This window comes from Bombina bombina, chromosome 9 (genome assembly GCF_027579735.1).
Source record: "Bombina bombina isolate aBomBom1 chromosome 9, aBomBom1.pri, whole genome shotgun sequence".
Lineage (NCBI taxonomy): Eukaryota > Metazoa > Chordata > Amphibia > Anura > Bombinatoridae > Bombina > Bombina bombina.
In genome coordinates, this window is record NC_069507.1 from 14995470 (window position 1) to 15022711 (window position 27242).

The following is a 27242-nucleotide window of genomic DNA, read 5'->3' on the forward strand; positions in this document are numbered from 1 at the left end:
AGTCCCAGTCAACCAGCTAGAAAAGCTAACAAGGACTGAACTAATCCCCCATGCCTCACGGACCCTCAGGTCCTCTCAAAATTCTTAGCTGAACTTGTTACAAACAAGGGATACCAATAATAATGTGAAGCACTCGGCGCCCCAACCGGACCAGCCAGGCAGAACAGGCACCAATTGTCTGAAACAGGCCGCAAGAACAGAAGGATCTGAACCCAATCAGGACCAGCCTGAAGCCAAGGGCCGATACTGTCAAGACCACAGATAGTCACCCCCAGAAATGGTGGATAAACAGCAGACAAACATAGGAGCGATCAAAAAAATTGCGAGCATTGATTCCAGAAAACATTCCTGAAGGAAAAGCATAAATATGAGCTCAAAATAAAAAATCATCCTAACAGGATAAAAAGAAAAGATAAGGCAACCCGTAGGTTATCGCCTAAGACTAAGGGCATGTATCACCCGGGGCAATTCGTATTCTTCACCAGAAACAAAATCTGACGCAGAGACGCCCGTCTCCACCATATCAGTATCCTCAATAACAGGGATATTGAATACAAAAAAACGGACCAAATAAGAAAATGTAAACGGCACCTGACACCCACAATGGCTGGGGCACTAACAACCTCCTATGAACCAGACACTGGCGGACCAGAATTCCTCTGCACACACTGTACCTGGCACAGAACGTCCCTGTATAGTAGCAGCAGACAGGCATTGATCACCACTATACCCTGCTATAGTATATAAGTATAGAACTACTCCAGCTCTGCACACACTGTACCTGGCACAGATGGTCCCTGTATAGCAGCAGCAGACAGGCATTGATCACCACTATACCCTGCTATAGTATATAAGTATAAAACTACCCCAGCTCTGCACACACTGTACCTGGCACAGATGGTCTCTGTATAACAGCAGCAGAGAGGCATTGATCACCACTATACCCTGCTATAATATATAAGTATAGAACTACCCCAGCTCTGCACACACTGTACCTGGCACAGATGGTCCCTGTATAACAGCAGCACACAGGCATTGATCACCACTATACCCTGCTATAGTATATAAGTATAGAACTAGCCCAGCTCTGCACACACTGTACCTGGCACAGATGGTCTCTGTATAACAGCAGCAGACAGGCATTGGTCACTACTATACCCTGCTATAGTATATAAGTATAGAACTACCCCAGCTCTGCACACACTGTACCTGGCACAGATGGTCCCTGTATAGCAGCAGCACACAGGCATTGGTCACCACTATACCCTGCTATAGTATATAAGTATAGAACTACCCCAGCTCTGCACACACTGTACCTGGCACAGATGGTCTCTGTATAACAGCAGCAGAGAGGCATTGATCACCACTATACCCTGCTATAGTATATAAGTATAGAACTACCCCAGCTCTGCACACACTGTACCTGGCACAGATGGTCTCTGTATAACAGCAGCAGACAGGCATTGATCACCACTATACCCTGCTATAGTATATAAGTATAGAACTACCCTAGCTCTGCACACACTGTACCTGGCACAGATGGTCTCTGTATAGCAGCAGCAGACAGGCATTAAACACCACTATACCCTGCTATAGTATATAAGTATAGAACTACCCCAGCTCTGCACACTCTGTACCTGGCACAGATGGTCCCTGTATAACAGCAGCAGACAGGCATTAATCACTACTATACCCTGCTATAGTATATAAGTATAGAACTACCCCAGCTCTGCACACACTGTACCTGGCACAGATGGTCTCTGTATAACAGCAGCAGACAGGCATTGGTCACTACTATACCCTGCTATAGTATATAAGTATAGAACTACCCAGCTCTGCACACACTGTACCTGGCACAGATGGTCTCTGTATAGCAGCAGCAGACAGGCATTAAACACCACTATACCCTGCTATAGTATATAAGTATAGAACTACCCCAGCTCTGCACACACTGTACCTGGCACAGATGGTCTCTGTATAGCAGCAGAAGACAGGCATTGGTCAGTACTATACCCTGCTATAGTATATAAGTATAGAACTAGCCCAGCTCTGCACACACTGTACCTGGCACAGATGGTCCCTGTATAGCAGCAGCAGAGAGGCATTGATCACCACTATGCCCTGCTATAGTATATAAGTATAGAACTAGCCCAGCTCTGCACACACTGTACCTGGCACAGATGGTCCCTGTATAGCAGCAGCAGAGAGGCATTGATCACCACTATGCCCTGCTATAGTATATAAGTACAGATCTAGCCCAGCTCTGCACACACTGTACCTGGCACAGATGGTCTCTGTATAACAGCAGCAGACAGGCATTGGTCACCACTATGCCCTGCTATAGTATATAAGTATAGAACTACCCCAGCTCTGCACAAACTGTACCTGGCACAGATGGTCTTTGTATAGCAGCAGAAGACAGGCATTGATCACCACTATACCCTGCTATAGTATATAAGTATAGAACTACCCCAGCTCTGCACACACTGTACCTGGCACAGATGGTCTCTGTATAGCAGCAGAAGACAGGCATTGATCACCACTATGCCCTGCTATAGTATATAAGTATAGAACTACCCCAGCTATGCACACACTGTACCTGGCACAGATGGTCTTTGTATGGCAGCAGAAGACAGGCATTGGTCACTACTATACCCTGCTATAGTATATAAGTATAGAACTACCCCAGCTCTGCACACACTGTACCTGGCACAGATGGTCTCTGTATAACAGCAGCAGACAGGCATTAAACACCACTATACCCTGCTATAGTATATAAGTATAGAACTACCCCAGCTCTGCACACACTGTACCTGGCACAGATGGTCTCTGTATAGCAGCAGCAGACAGGCATTAAACACCACTATACCCTGCTATAGTATATAAGTATAAAACTACCCTAGCTCTGCACACACTGTACCTGGCACAGATGGTCTTTGTATAGCAGCAGAAGACAGGCATTAAACACCACTATACCCTGCTATAGTATATAAGTACAGAACTAGCCCAGCTCTGCACACACTGTACCTGGCACAGATGGTCACTGTATAGCAGCAGCAGACAGGCATTGATCACCACTATGCCCTGCTATAGTATATAAGTATAGAACTAGCCCAGCTCTGCACACACTGTACCTGGCACAGATGGTCTCTGTATAACAGCAGCAGACAGGCATTGGTCACCAATATACCCTGCTATAGTATATAAGTATAGAACTAGCCCAGCTCTGCACACACTGTACCTGGCACAGATGGTCTCTGTATAGCAGCAGAAGACAGGCATTAAACACCACTATACCCTGCTATAGTATATAAGTATAGAACTACCCCAGCTCTGCACACACTGTACCTGGCACAGATGGTCCCTGTATAGCAGCAGCAGAGAGGCATTGATCACCACTATGCCCTGCTATAGTATATAAGTATAGAACTAGCCCAGCTCTGCACACACTGTACCTGGCACAGATGGTCTCTGTATAACAGCAGCAGACAGGCATTGGTCACTACTATACCCTGCTATAGTATATAAGTATAGAACTACCCTAGCTCTGCACACACTGTACCTGGCACAGATGGTCCCTGTATAACAGCAGCAGACAGGCATTGATCACCACTATACCCTGCTATAGTATATAATTATAGAACTACCCCAGCTCTGCACACACTGTACCTGGCACAGATGGTCTCTGTATAGCAGCAGCAGACAGGCATTGGTCACTACTATACCCTGCTATAGTATATAAGTATAGAACTACCCCAGCTCTGCACACACTGTACCTGGCACAGATGGTCTCTGTATAGCAGCAGCAGACAGGCATTGGTCACTACTATACCCTGCTATAGTATATAAGTATAGAACTACCCCAGCTCTGCACACACTGTACCTGGCACAGATGGTCTCTGTATAGCAGCAGCAGACAGGCATTAAACACCACTATACCCTGCTATAGTATATAAGTATAGAACTACCCCAGCTCTGCACACACTGTACCTGGCACAGATGGTCTCTGTATAGCAGCAGCAGACAGGCATTAAACACCACTATACCCTGCTATAGTATATAAGTATAGAACTACCCCAGCTCTGCACACACTGTACCTGGCACAGATGGTCCCTGTATAACAGCAGCAGACAGGCATTAAACACCACTATACCCTGCTATAGTATATAAGTATAGAACTACCCCAGCTCTGCACACATTGTACCTGGCACAGATGGTCCCTGTATAGCAGCAGCAGAGAGGCATTGATCACCACTATGCCCTGCTATAGTATATAAGTATAGAACTACCCCAGCTCTGCACACACTGTACCTGGCACAGATGGTCTCTGTATAACAGCAGCAGACAGGCACTGGTCACTACTATACCCTGCTATAGTATATAAGTATAGAACTACCCCAGCTCTGCACACACTGTACCTGGCACAGATGGTCTCTGTATAACAGCAGCAGACAGGCATTGGTCACTACTATACCCTGCTATAGTATATAAGTATAGAACTACCCCAGCTCTGCACACACTGTACCTGGCACAGATGGTCCCTGTATAGCAGCAGCAGACAGGCATTGGTCACTACTATACCCTGCTATAGTATATAAGTATAGAACTAGCCCAGCTCTGCACACACTGTACCTGGCACAGATGGTCCCTGTATAACAGCAGCAGACAGGCATTAATCAGCACTATACCCTGCTATAGTATATAAGTATAGAACTACCCCAGCTCTGCACACACTGTACCTGGCACAGATGGTCTCTGTATAACAGCAGCAGAAGACAGGCATTAAACACCACTATACCCTGCTATAGTATATAAGTATAGAACTACCCCAGCTCTGCACACACTGTACCTGGCACAGATGGTCTCTGTATAACAGCAGCAGACAGGCATTGGTCACTACTATACCCTGCTATAGTATATAAGTATAGAACTACCCCAGCTCTGCACACACTGTACCTGGCACAGATGGTCCCTGTATAGCAGCAGCAGACAGGCATTGGTCACTACTATACCCTGCTATAGTATATAAGTATAGAACTAGCCCAGCTCTGCACACACTGTACCTGGCACAGATGGTCTCTGTATAGCAGCAGCAGACAGGCATTAATCAGCACTATACCCTGCTATAGTATATAAGTATAGAACTACCCCAGCTCTGCACACACTGTACCTGGCACAGATGGTCTCTGTATAACAGCAGCAGACAGGCATTGGTCACTACTATACCCTGCTATAGTATATAAGTATAGAACTACCCCAGCTCTGCACACACTGTACCTGGCACAGATGGTCTCTGTATAGCAGCAGCAGACAGGCATTAATCAGCACTATACCCTGCTATAGTATATAAGTATAGAACTACCCCAGCTCTGCACACACTGTACCTGGCACAGATGGTCTCTGTATAACAGCAGCAGAAGACAGGCATTAAACACCACTATACCCTGCTATAGTATATAAGTATAGAACTACCCCAGCTCTGCACACACTGTACCTGGCACAGATGGTCCCTGTATAGCAGCAGCAGACAGGCATTAAACACCACTATACCCTGCTATAGTATATAAGTATAAAACTACCCCAGCTCTGCACACACTGTACCTGGCACAGATGGTCTCTGTATAACAGCAGCAGACAGGCATTGGTCACTACTATACCCTGCTATAGTATATAAGTATAAAACTACCCCAGCTCTGCACACACTGTACCTGGCACAGATGGTCTCTGTATAGCAGCAGCAGACAGGCATTAAACACCACTATACCCTGCTATAGTATATAAGTATAAAACTACCCCAGCTCTGCACACATTGTACCTGGCACAGATGGTCCCTGTATAGCAGCAGCAGAGAGGCATTGGTCACTACTATACCCTGCTATAGTATATAAGTATAGATCTACCCCAGCTCTGCACACTCTGTACCTGGCACAGATGGTCCCTGTATAGCAGCAGCAGACAGGCATTAATCAGCACTATACCCTGCTATAGTATATAAGTATAAAAATATTCCAGCTCTGGTATGAAACTGAAGAATTGTGTGACTGCCAGTTTGTATTTACTGTCCCATAACTGTAACATATATCCCTTGGAAAACTAAACCAAAAAAGACTGTGGTCAGGTCCTAAGGTGAAATGAAGGCCTAATAATAAATAATAAATAGTGCGGTAGCTCACACACTGTTTTTGTGCATTAATCATGTACACCCGGTGCAGAAGACAAACATCTCAGAGACTCATTAAGTAGCAATGAGATCAACTATAAGCAGTAGAGGCCCCAGTAACCTATGAGGGCTGGCAGTGGTTCAGTTATTTGTGGTTGTGTACCAGGGAATCAATATTTACATCCCAGGAAGTGCCAGGTTATGCCCAGCGCCTCAGGGATAATTGTAAATCTGGATGAATTTGCATAGAACATAAGAATGGGTTGGCACCGCCAGTTGTGGGACGTATCTCTATTTGTGGCAAATATACAGAGAATTTCAATCCGTATTGTTACCCAACATTTCTATATTTATCCCAACAAATTACTAGATGCCGGCAGATTCCATCTAAGGTGTGATGTTGTTTAATTGTCTGTGTGATGCGCTGTGTGGCCACGCCCCCCATTGTTCATTAACCTTTATATACGCTCCTCTTTGCATCATTACCTGTTACATGGGATCAGCTTGCTCATTTCCGTAATCTTCTCCCTGCAAATCCAACTCTCCCTTCTGCTGAGCAACATGTCACTGAAAAACAGAAGCAGCAACACAGGGGTAAGTTGTTCTTTTTATTATTTGCGCTGCTTAAACAGCAAGGAGTGCAATTACCTTAAAGGGACACTAAACCCCAAAAAAATATTTTATGATTCAGGTAGAGAATACAATTTTAAATAACTTTCCAACTTACTTCTATTATCTAATTTGCTTCATTCTTTAGATATCCTTTGTTGAAGAAATAGCAATGCACATGGGTGAGCCAAACACACAATGCATCTATGTGCATCTACCAATCAGCAGCTACTAAGTATATCTAGATATGCTTTTCAGCAAAGCATATCAAGAGAATGAAGCAAATTAAATAAAAGAAGTAAATTAAAAAGTTGTTTAAAATTGCTTGCTCTTTCCAAATCATGAAAGAAAAAAATTGGGTTTCATGTCCCTTTAAGTTTATAACTAATGCAAACTCGCACAGATAATGTACATGTATGATGTAAGGGATACGATTAGTTTGCACAGATACATCTATGATGTAAGGAATATCATTACTTTGTACAGATACATGTATGATGTAAGGGATACGATTAGTTTGTACAGTTACATGTAAGGGATACAATTAGTTTGCACAGATACATCTATGATGTAAGGGATACGATTAGTTTGTACAGTTACATGTAAGGGATACGATTAGTTTGTACAGATACATGTATGATGTAAGGGATACGATTAGTTTGTACAGTTACATGTAAGGGATACGATTAGTTTGTACAGATACATGTATGATGTAAGGGATACGATTAGTTTGTACAGATACATGTATGATGTAAGGAATACGATTACTTTGTACAGATACATGTATGATGTAAGGAATATGATTACTTTGTACAGATACATGTATGATGTAAGGAATATGATTACTTTGTACAGATACATGTATGATGTAAGGAATACGATTACTTTGTACAGATACATGTATGATGTAAGGAATACGATTACTTTGTACAGATACATGTATGATGTAAGGAATATGATTACTTTGTACAGATACATGTATGATGTAAGGAATATGATTACTTTGCACAGAAACATGTAAGGGATATGATTAGTTTGCACAGATACATGTATGATGTAAGGAATATGATTACTTTGCACAGAAACATGTAAGGGATATGATTACTTTGCACAGATACATGTATGATGTAAGGAATCTAATTACTTTGTACAGATACATCTATGATGTAAGGAATACGATTAGTTTGTACAGATACATGTATGATGTAAGGAATACGATTACTTTGTACAGATACATGTATGATGTAAGGAATACGATTAGTTTGTACAGTTACATGTAAGGGATATGATTAGTTTGCACAGATACATCTATGATGTAAGGGATACGATTAGTTTGCACAGATACATCTATGATGTAAGGGATACGATTAGTTTGCACAGATACATCTATGATGTAAGGAATATGATTACTTTGTACAGATACATGTACGATGTAAGGAATATAATTACTTTGCACAGATACATGTAAGGGATATGATTAGTTTGCACAGATACATCTATGATTTAAGGGATACGATTAGTTTGTACAGTTACATGTAAGGGATACGATTAGTTTGCACAGATACATCTATGATGTAAGGGATATGATTACTTTGTACAGTTACATGTAAGGGATACGATTAGTTTGTACAGTTACATGTAAGGGATACGATTAGTTTGCACAGATACATCTATGATGTAAGGGATACGATTAGTTTGCACAGATACATCTATGATGTAAGGAATATGATTACTTTGTACAGATACATGTATGATGTAAGGAATACGATTACTTTGTACAGATACATGTATGATGTAAGGAATACGATTACTTTGTACAGTTACATGTAAGGGATACGATTAGTTTGCACAGCTACATCTATGATGTAAGGGATACGATTAGTTTGTACAGTTACATGTAAGGGATACGATTAGTTTGCACAGATACATCTATGATGTAAGGAATATGATTACTTTGCACAGATACATGTATGATGTAAGGGATACAATTAGTTTGTACAGATACATCTATGATGTAAGGAATATGATTAGTTTGTACAGATACATGTATGATGTAAGGGATACAATTAGTTTGCACAGATACATCTATGATGTAAGGAATATGATTAGTTTGCACAGATACATGTATGATGTAAGGGATACGATTAGTTTGCACAGATACATCTATGATGTAAGGAATACGATTAGTTTGCACAGATACATCTATGATGTAAGGAATACGATTAGTTTGCACAGATACATGTATGATGTAAGGGATACGATTAGTTTGCACAGATACATCTATGATGTAAGGAATACGATTAGTTTGCACAGATACATCTATGATGTAAGGAATACGATTAGTTTGCACAGATACATCTATGATGTAAGGAATACGATTAGTTTGCACAGATACATCTATGATGTAAGGAATACGATTAGTTTGCACAGACACATCTATGATGTAAGGGATACGATTAGTTTGCACAGATACATCTATGATGTAAGGAATACGATTACTTTGTACAGATACATCTATGATGTAAGGGATACGATTAGTTTGTACAGTTACATGTAAGGGATACGATTAGTTTGCACAGATACATCTATGATGTAAGGAATATGATTACTTTGTACAGATACATCTATGATGTAAGGAATATAATTACTTTGTACAGATACATGTATGATGTAAGGGATACGATTAGTTTGCACAGATACATCTATGATGTAAGGAATATGATTACTTTGTACAGATACATCTATGATGTAAGGAATATAATTACTTTGTACAGATACATGTATGATGTAAGGGATACGATTAGTTTGCACAGATACATCTATGATGTAAGGAATACGATTACTTTGTACAGATACATGTATGATGTAAGGAATACGATTACTTTGTACAGATACATCTATGATGTAAGGAATATGATTACTTTGTACAGATACATGTACGATGTAAGGAATATAATTACTTTGCACAGATACATGTATGATGTAAGGGATACAATTAGTTTGTACAGATACATGTATGATGTAAGGAATATGATTAGTTTGCACAGATACATGTAAGGGATACGATTAGTTTGCACAGATACATGTAAGGGATACGATTAGTTTGCACAGATACATGTAAGGGATACGATTAGTTTGCACAGATACATCTATGATGTAAGGAATACGATTACTTTGTACAGATACATGTATGATGTAAGGGATACGATTAGTTTGTACAGTTACATGTAAGGGATACGATTAGTTTGCACAGATACATCTATGATGTAAGGAATACGATTACTTTGTACAGATACATGTATGATGTAAGGAATATGATTACTTTGTACAGATACATGTATGATGTAAGGAATACGATTACTTTGTACAGATACATGTATGATGTAAGGAATACGATTACTTTGTACAGATACATGTATGATGTAAGGAATACGATTACTTTGTACAGTTACATGTAAGGGATACGATTAGTTTGCACAGATACATCTATGATGTAAGGGATACGATTAGTTTGTACAGTTACATGTAAGGGATACGATTAGTTTGCACAGATACATGTATGATGTAAGGAATACGATTAGTTTGTACAGTTACATGTAAGGGATACGATTAGTTTGCACAGATACATGTAAGGGATATGATTAGTTTGCACAGATACATGTATGATGTAAGGGATACGATTAGTTTGCACAGATACATCTATGATGTAAGGAATACGATTACTTTGTACAGATACATGTATGATGTAAGGGATACGATTAGTTTGCACAGATACATCTATGATGTAAGGAATACGATTACTTTGTACAGATACATGTATGATGTAAGGGATACGATTAGTTTGCACAGATACATCTATGATGTAAGGAATACGATTACTTTGTACAGATACATGTAAGGAATACGATTAGTTTGCACAGATACATGTATGATGTAAGGAATATGATTACTCTGTACAGTTACATGTAAGGAATACGATTACTTTGTACAGATACATGTATGATGTAAGGAATAGGATTTCTTTGTACAATTACATGTAAGGAATATGATTAGTTTGCACAGATACATGTATGATGTAAGGAATATGATTAGTTCGCACAGATACATGTATGATGTAAGAAATACGATTACTTTGCACAGATACATGTACGATGTAAGGAATACGATTACTTTGCACAGATACATGTATGATGTAAGGAATACGATTACTTTGTACAGATACATGTATGATGTAAGGAATACGATTAGTTTGTACAGATACATGTATGATGTAAGGAATACGATTAGTTTGTACAGATACATGTATGATGTAAGGAATACGATTACTTTGTACAGATACATGTATGATGTAAGGAATACGATTAGTTTGTACAGATACATGTATGATGTAAGGGATACGATTAGTTTGCACAGATACATGTATGATGTAAGGAATACGATTAGTTTGTACAGATACATGTATGATGTAAGGGATACGATTAGTTTGCACAGATACATGTATGATGTAAGGAATACGATTACTTTGCACAGATACATGTATGATGTAAGGAATATGATTACTTTGCACAGATACATGTATGATGTAAGGAATATGATTACTTTGCACAGATACATGTATGATGTAAGGAATATGATTAGTTTGCACAGATACATGTATGATGTAAGGAATAGGATTTCTTTGTACAATTACATGTAAGGAATACGATTAGTTTGCACAGATACGTGTATGATGTAAGGAATACGATTACTTTGCACAGATACATGTATGATGTAAGGAATACGATTAGTTTGCACAGATACATGTATGATGTAAGGAATATGATTAGTTTGCACAGATACATGTATGATGTAAGGAATATGATTAGGTCACACAGATACATGTATGATGTAAGGAATATGATTACTTTGCACAGATACATGTACGATGTAAGGAATATGATTACTTTGCACAGATACATGTATGATGTAAGGAATATGATTACTTTGCACAGATACATGTATGATGTAAGGAATATGATTACTTTGCACAGATACATGTATGATGTAAGGAATATGATTACTTTGCACAGATACATGTATGATGTAAGGAATATGATTACTTTGCACAGATACGTGTATGATGTAAGGAATATGATTACTTTGCACAGATACATGTATGATGTAAGGGATACAATTAGTTTGTACAGATACATCTATGATGTAAGGAATATGATTAGTTTGTACAGATACATGTATGATGTAAGGGATACAATTAGTTTGCACAGATACATCTATGATGTAAGGAATACGATTACTTTGCACAGATACATCTATGATGTAAGGAATATGATTAGTTTGCACAGATACATGTATGATGTAAGGGATACGATTAGTTTGCACAGATACATCTATGATGTAAGGAATACGATTAGTTTGCACAGATACATCTATGATGTAAGGAATACGATTAGTTTGCACAGATACATGTATGATGTAAGGGATACGATTAGTTTGCACAGATACATCTATGATGTAAGGAATACGATTAGTTTGCACAGATACATCTATGATGTAAGGAATACGATTAGTTTGCACAGATACATCTATGATGTAAGGAATACGATTAGTTTGCACAGATACATCTATGATGTAAGGAATACGATTAGTTTGCACAGACACATCTATGATGTAAGGGATACGATTAGTTTGCACAGATACATCTATGATGTAAGGAATACGATTACTTTGTACAGATACATCTATGATGTAAGGGATACGATTAGTTTGTACAGTTACATGTAAGGGATACGATTAGTTTGCACAGATACATGTATGATGTAAGGGATACGATTAGTTTGTACAGATACATCTATGATGTAAGGGATACGATTAGTTTGTACAGTTACATGTAAGGGATACGATTAGTTTGCACAGATACATCTATGATGTAAGGAATATGATTACTTTGTACAGATACATCTATGATGTAAGGAATATAATTACTTTGTACAGATACATGTATGATGTAAGGGATACGATTAGTTTGCACAGATACATCTATGATGTAAGGAATATGATTACTTTGTACAGATACATCTATGATGTAAGGAATATAATTACTTTGTACAGATACATGTATGATGTAAGGGATACGATTAGTTTGCACAGATACATCTATGATGTAAGGAATACGATTACTTTGTACAGATACATGTATGATGTAAGGAATATGATTACTTTGTACAGATACATCTATGATGTAAGGAATATGATTACTTTGTACAGATACATGTACGATGTAAGGAATATAATTACTTTGCACAGATACATGTATGATGTAAGGGATACAATTAGTTTGTACAGATACATGTATGATGTAAGGAATATGATTAGTTTGCACAGATACATGTATGATGTAAGGAATACGATTAGTTTGCACAGATACATGTATGATGTAAGGAATATGATTAGTTTGCACAGATACATGTATGATGTAAGGAATATGATTAGTTTGCACAGATACATGTATGATGTAAGGAATACGATTAGTTTGCACAGATACATGTAAGGGATACGATTAGTTTGCACAGATACATGTAAGGGATACGATTAGTTTGCACAGATACATGTATGATGTAAGGGATACGATTAGTTTGCACAGATACATCTATGATGTAAGGAATACGATTACTTTGTACAGATACATGTATGATGTAAGGGATACGATTAGTTTGTACAGTTACATGTAAGGGATACGATTAGTTTGCACAGATACATCTATGATGTAAGGAATACGATTACTTTGTACAGATACATGTATGATGTAAGGAATATGATTACTTTGTACAGATACATGTATGATGTAAGGAATACGATTACTTTGTACAGATACATGTATGATGTAAGGAATACGATTACTTTGTACAGATACATGTATGATGTAAGGAATACGATTACTTTGTACAGTTACATGTAAGGGATACGATTAGTTTGCACAGATACATCTATGATGTAAGGGATACGATTAGTTTGTACAGTTACATGTAAGGGATACGATTAGTTTGCACAGATACATGTATGATGTAAGGAATACGATTAGTTTGTACAGTTACATGTAAGGGATACGATTAGTTTGCACAGATACATGTAAGGGATATGATTAGTTTGCACAGATACATGTATGATGTAAGGGATACGATTAGTTTGCACAGATACATCTATGATGTAAGGAATACGATTACTTTGTACAGATACATGTATGATGTAAGGGATACGATTAGTTTGCACAGATACATCTATGATGTAAGGAATACGATTACTTTGTACAGATACATGTAAGGAATACGATTAGTTTGCACAGATACATGTATGATGTAAGGAATATGATTACTCTGTACAGTTACATGTAAGGAATACGATTACTTTGTACAGATACATGTATGATGTAAGGAATAGGATTTCTTTGTACAATTACATGTAAGGAATATGATTAGTTTGCACAGATACATGTATGATGTAAGGAATATGATTAGTTCGCACAGATACATGTATGATGTAAGAAATACGATTACTTTGCACAGATACATGTACGATGTAAGGAATACGATTACTTTGCACAGATACATGTATGATGTAAGGAATACGATTACTTTGTACAGATACATGTATGATGTAAGGAATACGATTAGTTTGTACAGATACATGTATGATGTAAGGAATACGATTAGTTTGTACAGATACATGTATGATGTAAGGAATACGATTACTTTGTACAGATACATGTATGATGTAAGGAATACGATTAGTTTGTACAGATACATGTATGATGTAAGGGATACGATTAGTTTGCACAGATACATGTATGATGTAAGGAATACGATTAGTTTGTACAGATACATGTATGATGTAAGGGATACGATTAGTTTGCACAGATACATGTATGATGTAAGGAATACGATTACTTTGCACAGATACATGTATGATGTAAGGAATATGATTACTTTGCACAGATACATGTATGATGTAAGGAATATGATTACTTTGCACAGATACATGTATGATGTAAGGAATATGATTAGTTTGCACAGATACATGTATGATGTAAGGAATAGGATTTCTTTGTACAATTACATGTAAGGAATACGATTAGTTTGCACAGATACGTGTATGATGTAAGGAATACGATTACTTTGCACAGATACATGTATGATGTAAGGAATACGATTAGTTTGCACAGATACATGTATGATGTAAGGAATATGATTAGTTTGCACAGATACATGTATGATGTAAGGAATATGATTAGGTCACACAGATACATGTATGATGTAAGGAATATGATTACTTTGCACAGATACATGTACGATGTAAGGAATATGATTACTTTGCACAGATACATGTATGATGTAAGGAATATGATTACTTTGCACAGATACATGTATGATGTAAGGAATATGATTACTTTGCACAGATACATGTATGATGTAAGGAATATGATTACTTTGCACAGATACATGTACGATGTAAGGAATATAATTACTTTGCACAGATACATGTATGATGTAAGGAATATGATTACTTTGCACAGATACATGTATGATGTAAGGAATATGATTACTTTGCACAGATACGTGTATGATGTAAGGAATATGATTACTTTGCACAGATACATGTATGATGTAAGGAATATGATTACTTTGCACAGATACTTGTATGATGTAAGGAATATGATTACTTTGCACAGATACATGTATGATGTAAGGAATATGATTACTTTGCACAGATACATGTATGATGTAAGGAATATGATTACTTTGCACAGATATGTGTATGATGTAAGGAATATGATTAGTTTGCACAGATACATGTATGATGTAAGGAATATGATTACTTTGCACAGATACATGTATGATGTAAGGAATATGATTAGTTTGCACAGATACATGTATGATGTAAGGAATATGATTAGGTCACACAGATACATGTATGATGTAAGGAATATGATTACTTTGCACAGATACATGTATGATGTAAGGAATAGGATTTCTTTGTACAATTACATGTAAGGAATACGATTAGATTGCACAGATACGTGTATGATGTAAGGAATACGATTACTTTGCACAGATACATGTATGATGTAAGGAATACGATTAGTTTGCACAGATACATGTATGATGTAAGGAATATGATTACTTTGCACAGATACATGTATGATGTAAGGAATATGATTACTTTGCACAGATACATGTATGATGTAAGGAATATGATTACTTTGCACAGATACATGTACGATGTAAGGAATATAATTACTTTGCACAGATACATGTATGATGTAAGGAATATGATTACTTTGCACAGATACATGTATGATGTAAGGAATATGATTACTTTGCACAGATACATGTATGATGTAAGGAATATGATTACTTTGCACAGATACATGTATGATGTAAGGAATATGATTACTTTGCACAGATACGTGTATGATGTAAGGAATATGATTACTTTGCACAGATACGTGTATGATGTAAGGGATACGATTAGTTTGCACAGATACATCTATGATGTAAGGAATACGATTACTTTGTACAGATACATGTAAGTAATACGATTAGTTTGCACAGATACATGTATGATGTAAGGAATATGATTACTTTGCACAGATACATGTATGATGTAAGGGATACTGAGGATCTGAAATAAAATATGGCTGTGGCTAAATCTCTAGTACACACCTGGGAGTTGCCTTGTGATGAGTCAGATAATTTATGTATAAGTCAGCATTGCTAATAAGGCTGTGATGCTGGGATTTACCCTGGGATTATGTTCTGACTTCCCTGACATCAGTACAGTGAATCACTATCCTACTTATAGGCAGCATCTGCTTCCTTGTAAAACAAGTTTGTGGTTGCAACAAGCAATCAGTTACACAATATCGCACAGGCCAATAATACCCCAGTAAATGTAAAAGAGATTTAGAGTTTGTGTGTGTGTACGGGGGGGGGGCTGAAGTGCCGGTTCCGATTCCTATCAGCACTTTAACAGACACAGGGACTCCTGGGTATACAGAGACTGTGTTTGAATACATGGTACATATGTGTCTGTCCATGCACTGTAGGGGATAATAACACTGGCCGTGGTCCAAGGTCATCGTGGTGGCCAAGGGATTAAGTGGTTTAGTGCCGGATTTTGTAACAAAAACATAACGATTCGTTTTTCTATGTTTTACTCTCCACAGAGGCACCTGGCAGTAGCAATCCTGGCGTCTGCGTTCCTGGTTATACTGTGCAATGCATCATGTGTTAATGATAAAAGACTGAGAGCAGCTCGACCAGGACCTTCTGATAATAGTAAGTGACATGGGCTGCTGATGTTATTTGTCCTACAGTCCTGAGATGTTGTCACTGTATGGGACATAAAGTGATTACAACTGAAGTGTAGTAGGTCACAGGGTACCACAGTAATACAGTAACATACTAGATCACTCCCTGACTCACTGATCATATAAGTACATATACACTCTCCTGACTCACTGATCATATACGTACATATACACTCTCCTGACTCACTGATCATATACGTACATATACACTCTCCTGACTCACTGATCATATACGTACATATACACTCTCCTGACTCACTGATCATATAAGTACATATACACTCTCCTGACTCACTAATCATATAAGTACATATACACTCTCCTGACTCACTGATCATATACGTACATATACACTCTCCTGACTCACTGATCATATAAGTACATATACACTATCCTGACTCACTGATCATATACGTACATATACACTCTCCTGACTCACTGATCATATAAGTACATATACACTCTCCTGACTCACTGATTATATAAGTACATATACACTCTCCTGACTCACTGATCATATACGTACATATACACTCTCCTGACTCACTGATCATATAAGTACATATACACTCTCCTGACTCACTGATCATATAAGTACATATACACTCTCCTGACTCACTGATCATATACGTACATATACACTCTCCTGACTCACTGATCATATAAGTACATATACACTCTCCTGACTCACTGATTATATAAGTACATATGTACTCTACCGACTCACTGATTATATACATACATATGCACTCTCCTGACTCACTGATCATATACGTACATATACACTCTCCTGACTCACTGATCATATAAGTACATATACACTCTCCTGACTCACTGATCATATAAGTACATATACACTCTCCTAACTCACTGATCATATAAGAACATATACACTCTCCTAACTCACTGATCATATACGTACATATACACTCTCCTGACTCACTGATCATATAAGTACATATGTACTCTACCGACTCACTGATTATATACATACATATGCACTCTCCTGACTCACTGATCATATACGTACATATACACTCTCCTGACTCACTGATCATATACGTACATATACACTCTCCTGACTCACTGATCATATAAGTACATATACACTCTCCTGACTCACTGATCATATAAGTACATATTCACTCTCCTGACTCACTGATCATATAAGTACATATACACTCTCCTAACTCACTGATCATATAAGTACATATACACTCTCCTAACTCACTGATCATATAAGTACATATACACTCTCTTTACTCACTGATCATATACGTACATATACACTCTCCTGACTCACTGATCATATAAGTACATATACACTCTCTTTACTCACTGATCATATACGTACATATACACTCTCCTGACTCACTGATCATATACGTACATATACACTCTCCTGACTCACTGATCATATAAGTACATATACACTCTCCTGACTCACTGATCATATACGTACATATACACTCTCTTTACTCACTGATCATATACGTACATATACACTCTCTTTACTCACTGATCATATAAGTACATATACACTCTCTTTACTCACTGATCATATACGTACATATACACTCTCCTGACTCACTGATCATATAAGTACATATACACTCTCCTGACTCACTGATCATATAAGTACATATACACTCTCCTGACTCACTGATCATATACGTACATATACACTCTCCTGACTCACTGATCATATACGTACATATACACTCTCCTGACTCACTGATCATATAAGTACATATACACTCTCCTGACTCACTGATCATATAAGTACATATACACACTCCTGACTCACTGATCATATACGTACATATACACTCTCCTGACTCACTGATCATATATGTACATATACACTCTCCTGACTCACTGATCATATATGTACATATGCACTCTCCCGACTCACTGATCATATACGTACATACACACTCTCCTGACTCCCTGATTATATAAGTACATATTCACTCTACCGACTCACTGATCATATACATACATATGCACTCTCCTGACTCACTGATCAAATACATACATAATAGATATACACTCTCCTAACTCACCAATCATATACGTACATATACACTCTCCTGACTCACTGATCATATACGTACATATACACTCTCCTGACTCACTGATCATATACGTACATATACACTCTCTTGACTCCCTGATCATATACGTACATATACACTCTCCTGACTCCCTGATTATATAAGTACATATGCACTCTACCGACTCACTGATGATATGCATACATATGCACTCTCCGGACTCACTGATCATATACGTACATATACACTCTCGTGACTCACTGATCATATACGTACATATACACTCTCCTGACTCACTGATCATATACGTACATATACACTCTCCTGACTCCCTGATTATATAAGTACATATGCACTCTACCGACTCACTGATCATATACATACATATGCACTCTCCTGACTCACTGATCAAATACGTACATAATAGATATACACTCTCCTAACTCACCAATCATATACGTACATATACACTCTCCTGACTCACTGATCATATACGTACATATACACTCTCTTGACTCACTGTGTCTGGCTGTAGCGATCATGTCCACCGCACATTGATAAATGCCAACAGCATACGCTGTCAGCATTTAGCATTGCACACGCAGCTCTGGTGAACTGCTTGTGCAATGCTGCCCCTGCAGATTCACGGCCAATCGGCCGATAGCAGGGGGTATCAATCAACCCGATCCTATGTGATCGGGAGGATTACTGCCGATTCCTCAGAGGCGGCGTACGAGTTAAGGAGCAGCGGTCCTAAGATCGCTGCTTCTTAACTTCTGTTTCCGGCGAGCCTGAAGGTTTGTGCGGAAACAGATATATTTGGCCCCATTCGGGATCGGCCCCTATATCTGAAGTTACATACAAATGTCGCTATTGACAGTTCAGTAAACATAAATAAGGATCCGTGCACTGAAAGGGTTCTGTGCATAAGGTGGTGCACTGTTTGATTTTATGCTCCTACGTGTTTCCTTCCATATTCTCAATAGCGTTAGTGAGAGGTACGGCTGTGTGAGTTGTGAGCACCATTAGCACAGTCCCCAATGTGCTCCTGGGTATTTAAACACTGTTTCATACGCTCCAAGTCCGGCTCAACCAGGGTAGGGAACGGATCTCCACTCCTCCCCGTAAAGATGTCATCCAGGTGCTTCATTCCATTACTTGCCAATGTCAAAGATTCATCCATTGCAGAGGTAGCCTGCGTATTGTAATACTGTACAGTTCCGAGTTTTGCAAATACTTCTGAGGTGTATTTTTTAATTTAGCTGTGGTGGGGTTGTCCGCTTGGAGACCATTAAAAGAAGGTCAATACACAGGGAATCATGGTAGTTACAGCCGATCGCAGTCAAGTAGTCGGCTTTGTCCTTGACAGTAAACTCTGATTCAGCTCCACAACTTCCAAGCTAGTTACTGGTCCCTTGTTGGTCCGGATATCTTGCAATATGTTTTCCAACGATAGATGTAGATTATCAAATAGCGGTAAGAGAAGCACAGAAATGTCATTGGTAATGTGCGCCATCTTATCTATATTATGCATTGCAGAGTAAATGCCTAACAGCTTCACTATTTGACTCCTTGGCAGCCAGAGGATGAAATGTCCTGATCCACAGAAGTTCTTGGGGGCCTAAGCTGCCAATGGAGAGATAGATGGCAAAAGATGTAGCAACAAATATGCTCAAAAGATAGATATGTTACATGGAGCTCTATAAGGCAGTGGCCATCTTAAAATGCCGCCAACCGGAAGTCCATGGCTATTTATTTATTATCCATTGACTTGCATTTTAGCCAATTAGTGCTGTCTCCTGCACAACTTCACTGGCGTGAGCACAATGTTATCTATATGGCCCATATGAACTAGCAGTCCCCTCTTGTGAAAAGCAAATAAAAAAGCAAGTGATAAGAGGCTGTCTGTAGTGGCTTAGAAACAGGCAGACATTTAGAGTTTTAGAAGTTATTAAGTATATTAATATAACAGTGTTGGTTGTACAAAGCTGGGGAATGGGTAAGAAAGACGTTATCTATCTTTCCAAACAATAACAATTTTGTCGTAGACTGTCCCTTTAAGAATAAACCCTGATATAAATGATCTAACCCTATGCCGTGATCACCTTTTGCAGGCTGCCTAGATACAGAAGGAAAATCTCACGCTTACAAATCAACGTGGGAAACGTCCGACTGCATGAAATGTAACTGTACAGAAACTGGCATAACCTGCTGCACCAAGTAAGTCTGCAATCTGCCCTGGTTCATATTGTAACTATAGGTGAGGTAGCAAGCAGAGACAGGGAAGAGTATACAGGAAGTCTTGTGTGGGATAAAACACAGAGCTGTACACAGGTAACAAGCTATGTGTGTTTTGTACCTACCAGACGCTACAAATAAGCTTACTGCAACTATCTGTCCTCTGGACAGTCAGAGAACGAAGAGATCAGAGTGGTGGTAAAATGACTGATCTCTGTGTGTTATCTAAAGGAGTAAAATGACTGATCTCTGTGTGTTATCTAAAGGAGTAAAATTACTGATCTCTGTGTGTTATCTAAAGGAGTAAAATGACTGATCTCTGTGTGTTATCTAAAGGAGTAAAATGACTGATCTCTGTGTGTTATCTAAAGGAGTAAAATGACTGATCTCTGTGTGTTATCTAAAGGAGTAAAATGACTGATCTCTGTGTGTTATCTAAAGGAGTAAAATGACTGATCTCTGTGTGTTATCTAAAGGAGTAAAATGACTGATCTCTGTGTGTTATCTAAAGGAGTAAAATGACTGATCTCTGTGTGTTATCTAAAGGAGTAAAATGACTGATCTCTGTGTGTTATCTAAAGGAGTAAAATGACTGATCTCTGTGTGTTATCTAAAGGAGTAAAATGACTGATCTCTGTGTGTTATCTAAAGGAGTAAAATGACTGATCTCTGTGTGTTATCTAAAGGAGTAAAATGACTGATCTCTGTGTGTTATCTAAAGGAGTAAAATGACTGATCTCTGTGTGTTATCTAAAGGAGTAAAATTACTGATCTCTGTGTGTTATCTAAAGGAGTAAAATTACTGATCTCTGTGTGTTATCTAAAGGAGTAAAATGACTGATCTCTGTGTGTTATCTAAAGGAGTAAAATGACTGATCTCTGTGTGTTATCTAAAGGAGTAAAATGACTGATCTCTGTGTGTTATCTAAAGGAGTAAAATGACTGATCTCTGTGTGTTATCTAAAGGAGTAAAATTACTGATCTCTGTGTGTTATCTAAAGGAGTAAAATGACTGATCTCTGTGTGTTATCTAAAGGAGTAAAATTACTGATCTCTGTGTGTTATCTAAAGGAGTAAAATGACTGATCTCTGTGTGTTATCTAAAGGAGTAAAATGACTGATCTCTGTGTGTTATCTAAAGGAGTAAAATGACTGATCTCTGTGTGTTATCTAAAGGAGTAAAATTACTGATCTCTGTGTGTTATCTAAAGGAGTAAAATGACTGATCTCTGTGTGTTATCTAAAGGAGTAAAATGACTGATCTCTGTGTGTTATCTAAAGGAGTAAAATGACTGATCTCTGTGTGTTATCTAAAGGAGTAAAATGACTGATCTCTGTGTGTTATCTAAAGGAGTAAAATTACTGATCTCTGTGTGTTATCTAAAGGAGTAAAATTACTGATCTCTGTGTGTTACTGACAATGACATCCAGAAAGGAAACACAATTCAAACCTATGTGCATTACTGGCATCTAAAGGAGTAAAATAGCTGATCTTTGTGTTTTTGGCATCCAAAAGTGAAATTACTGGTCTGGTATGATACTTTAAACCAAAAGGGGAGAATTACTGATCTGTGTGCATTAAAGGGATACTAAACCCAAATGTTTTTCTTTCATGATTCATTTAGAACAGCAATTTTAACCCCTTAGTGACCAGACCACTTTTCCATTTGTTGACCGTTTGGGACCAAGGCTATTTTTACATTTTTGCTGTGTTTGTGTTTAGCTGTAATTTTCCTCTTACTCATTTACTGTACCCACACATTATATACCGTTTTTCTCGCCATTAAATGGACTTTCTAAAGATACCATTATTTTCATCATAGCTTTTACTATATTATTTTTATAAAATATGATAAAAAAATGGAAAAAAAAACACACTCTTTCTAAATTTGACCCCCAAAATATGTTACACTTCTATAACTACCAACTACTGCAAGTTATAGGGCAATAAATACAAGTAGCACTTGGCTATTTCCAACCCATTTTTTTTTTTTTTTAAATTAGCGCTAGTTACATTGTAACACTGATATATGTCAGGAATCCCTGAATAACCCTTCACATGTATATATTTTCTAAAAGAAGACAACCTAAGGTATTAAACTTGGAGTATTTTTACTCTTTTCATGCAACCATTTTACCACCAATCTATGCCAAATAAAAAAAAAATTGATGATTTTTTGACAAAATAGCAATTTAAGAATATATTTACTCGGAGCTTGATAAATGAGCCTCCATATCTGAATCATGCAAGTTTCATTGTGTCTTTCCTATCCCTTTAATAGAAATGCAAATAATTTTACAGTTCAGTAGAAGATTCTCAGATAACAAATTGTATCTTTCTTTTAGGATGCGCAGGCCTGTTCTGTTTAACCCAGATGACTGCGAGGCTGTGCTGAACAAGACTTCGTGCACTTATCAGCTGAGGAGAAAAGACAACCCCTCTGAGTCCTGTAACATCACAGCTATGATATGACCGCTGCTCTGCTAAATTAGTACAAGGAACAAACAAAACCAAGAAATGCTATTTTTGATAGAAATATGTTTATAAAAAAATACAATCTGAAGTAAATACAGAGACGTTTCTGTGTCATTATTAGTTTTTCTCATTTACACAAAGACTGTATCATAACTCAATGCCTTATACAGCTGTACACATTTATTACAGACCAAACCTCACTGCAAATCCAATACAAGTGACATAATGCATTGTCAGAATGCTCGAGAGATGTAACAAACCTCACTGTAAATCCAATACAAGTGACATAATGCATTGTCAGAATGCTCGAGAGATGTAACAAACCTCACTGTAAATCCAATACAAGTGACATCATGCATTGTCAGAATGCTCGAGAGATGTAACAAACCTCACTGTAAATCCAATACAAGTGACATCATGCATTGTCAGAATGCTCGAGAGATGTAACAAACCTCACTGTAAATCCAATACAAGTGACATAATGCATTGTCAGAATGCTCGAGAGATGTAACAAACCTCACTGTAAATCCAATACAAGTGACATAATGCATTGTCAGAATGCTCGAGAGATGTAACAAACCTCACTGTAAATCCAATACAAGTGACATAATGCATTGTCAGAATGCTCGAGAGATGTAACAAACCTCACTGTAAATCCAATACAAGTGACATAATGCATTGTCAGAATGCTTGAGAGATGTAACAAACCCCACTGTAAATCCAATACAAGTGACATAATGCATTGTCAGAATGCTCGAGAGATGTAACAAACCTCACTGTAAATCCAATACAAGTGACATCATGCATTGTCAGAATGCTCGAGAGATGTAACAAACATCACTGTAAATCCAATACAAGTGACATCATGCATTGTCAGAATGCTCGAGAGATGTAACAAACCTCACTGTAAATCCAATACAAGTGACATAATGCATTGTCAGAATGCTCGAGAGATGTAACAAACCTCACTGTAAATCCAATACAAGTGACATAATGCATTGTCAGAATGCTCGAGAGATGTAACAAACCTCACTGTAAATCCAATACAAGTGACATAATGCATTGTCAGAATGCTCGAGAGATGTAACAAACCCCACTGTAAATCCAATACAAGTGACATAATGCATTGTCAGAATGCTCGAGAGATGTAACAAACCTCACTGTAAATCCAATACAAGTGACATAATGCATTGTCAGAATGCTCGAGAGATGTAACAAACCTCACTGTAAATCCAATACAAGTGACATCATGCATTGTCAGAATGCTTGAGAGATGTAACAAACCTCACTGTAAATCCAATACAAGTGACATAATGCATTGTCAGAATGCTCGAGAGATGTAACAAACCTCACTGTAAATCCAATACAAGTGACATAATGCATTGTCAGAATGCTCGAGAGATGTAACAAACCTCACTGTAAATCCAATACAAGTGACATCATGCATTGTCAGAATGCTCGAGAGATGTAACAAACCTCACTGTAAATCCAATACAAGTGACATAATGCATTGTCAGAATGCTCGAGAGACGTAACAAACCTCACTGTAAATCCAATACAAGTGACATCATGCATTGTCAGAATGCTCGAGAGATGTAACAAACCTCACTGTAAATCCAATACAAGTGACAGAATGCATTGTCAGAATGCTCGAGAGATGTAACAAACCCCACTGTAAATCCAATACAAGTGACATAATGCATTGTCAGAATGCTCGAGAGATGTAACAAACCTCACTGTAAATCCAATACAAGTGACATAATGCATTGTCAGAATGCTCGAGAGATGTAACAAACCTCACTGTAAATCCAATACAAGTGACATAATGCATTGTCAGAATGCTCGAGAGATGTAACAAACCTCACTGTAAATCCAATACAAGTGACATAATGCATTGTCAGAATGCTCGAGAGATGTAACAAACCTCACTGTAAATCCAATACAAGTGACATAATGCATTGTCAGAATGCTCGAGAGATGTAACAAACCCCACTGTAAATCCAATACAAGTGACATAATGCATTGTCAGAATGCTCGAGAGATGTAACAAACCTCACTGTAAATCCAATACAAGTGACATAATGCATTGTCAGAATGCTCGAGAGATGTAACAAACCTCACTGTAAATCCAATACAAGTGACATAATGCATTGTCAGAATGCTCGAGAGATGTAACAAACCTCACTGTAAATCCAATACAAGTGACATAATGCATTGTCAGAATGCTCGAGAGATGTAACAAACCTCACTGTAAATCCAATACAAGTGACATCATGCATTGTCAGAATGCTCGAGAGATGTAACAAACCTCACTGTAAATCCAATACAAGTGACATAATGCATTGTCAGAATGCTCGAGAGATGTAACAAACCTCACTGTAAATCCAATACAAGTGACATAATGCATTGTCAGAATGCTCGAGAGATGTAACAAACCTCACTGTAAATCCAATACAAGTGACATCATGCATTGTCAGAATGCTTGAGAGATGTAACAAACCGCGCTCCTGGCCAGGCCCCCAGCGTCAGGTGGAATACTATTGTCTCACAATTGGCTGCATAGCAAGTAGTATGCTTATTGTTGCATGCAAGTGATATTGGGATTCTGTGTGTGGGAAACAGCACGAATATTACAAGTTGAAAGTAAACGCGATTGCGAAACGCAATCGCATTTTGCGTTCGTGGGGTTAGCATAACTTAAAGGGACACTGTACCCAAATTTTTTCTTTCATAATTCAGATAGAGCATGAAATTTTAAGCAACTTTCTAATTTACTCCTATTATCAAATTTTCTTCATTCTCTTGCTATCTTTATTTTAAAAGCAGGAATGAAAATCTTAGCAGCCAGCCCATTTTAGTTTCAGCACCATGGATAGCGTGTGCTTATTGGAGGCTTTCATTTACCCACCAATAAGCAAGAATAAAAAATGGGCCGGCTCCTATGCATCACATTCCTGCTCTTTAAATAAAGATAGCAAGAGAAGGAAGAAAATTTGATAATAGGAGTAAATTAGAAAGTTGCTTAAAATTGCTGCTCTATCTGAATCATGAAAGAAACCCTCACATAAAGGCTAGTAGTGCGTTAAAAAAAGTTACACTAAACACAGCATAAATACATTGTAAATTACAGTTATGCTAATATAAACTCAATCTTAATAAAATTATTCATATAAATATTAAAAAAGAAAAAGTTATAAGGTTTAAAAGGTATATGGTATAAGAAAGGTGTTTGACTGGAAAGGGCTATATAGTATATATACACACATATACATATAGGTATATACAGATATATATATAGGAATATGTATTTACAATAAAAGTAAAATTTTCCTGTATGTG

The 27242-nt window shown here is 37.7% G+C and overlaps 1 protein-coding gene across 1 annotated transcript; it reads left to right on the top strand.

Moving 5' to 3' along the window:
• The first annotated feature begins 16788 nt into the window (after positions 1-16788).
• On the top strand, positions 16789-24000 carry LOC128639461 (beta-microseminoprotein-like). The gene is made up of 4 exons (XM_053691604.1): positions 16789-16839; positions 16989-17100; positions 21304-21409; positions 23774-24000. Exons 1-4 carry the CDS (start codon positions 16837-16839, stop codon positions 23898-23900), a joined length of 348 nt encoding a protein of 115 aa, XP_053547579.1. The 5' UTR covers positions 16789-16836; the 3' UTR covers positions 23901-24000.
• The last annotated feature ends 3242 nt before the right edge of the window (positions 24001-27242 follow it).

What these genes read in the sequence shown, in the direction of transcription:
- LOC128639461 (XM_053691604.1), top strand. An exon ending in ACCAGGACCTTCTGATAATA is followed by an intron (nt 17,101 to 21,303) that starts GTAAGTGACATG and finishes CACCTTTTGCAG; the next exon opens with GCTGCCTAGATACAGAAGGA. An exon ending in GGCATAACCTGCTGCACCAA is followed by an intron (nt 21,410 to 23,773) that starts GTAAGTCTGCAA and finishes TCTTTCTTTTAG; the next exon opens with GATGCGCAGGCCTGTTCTGT.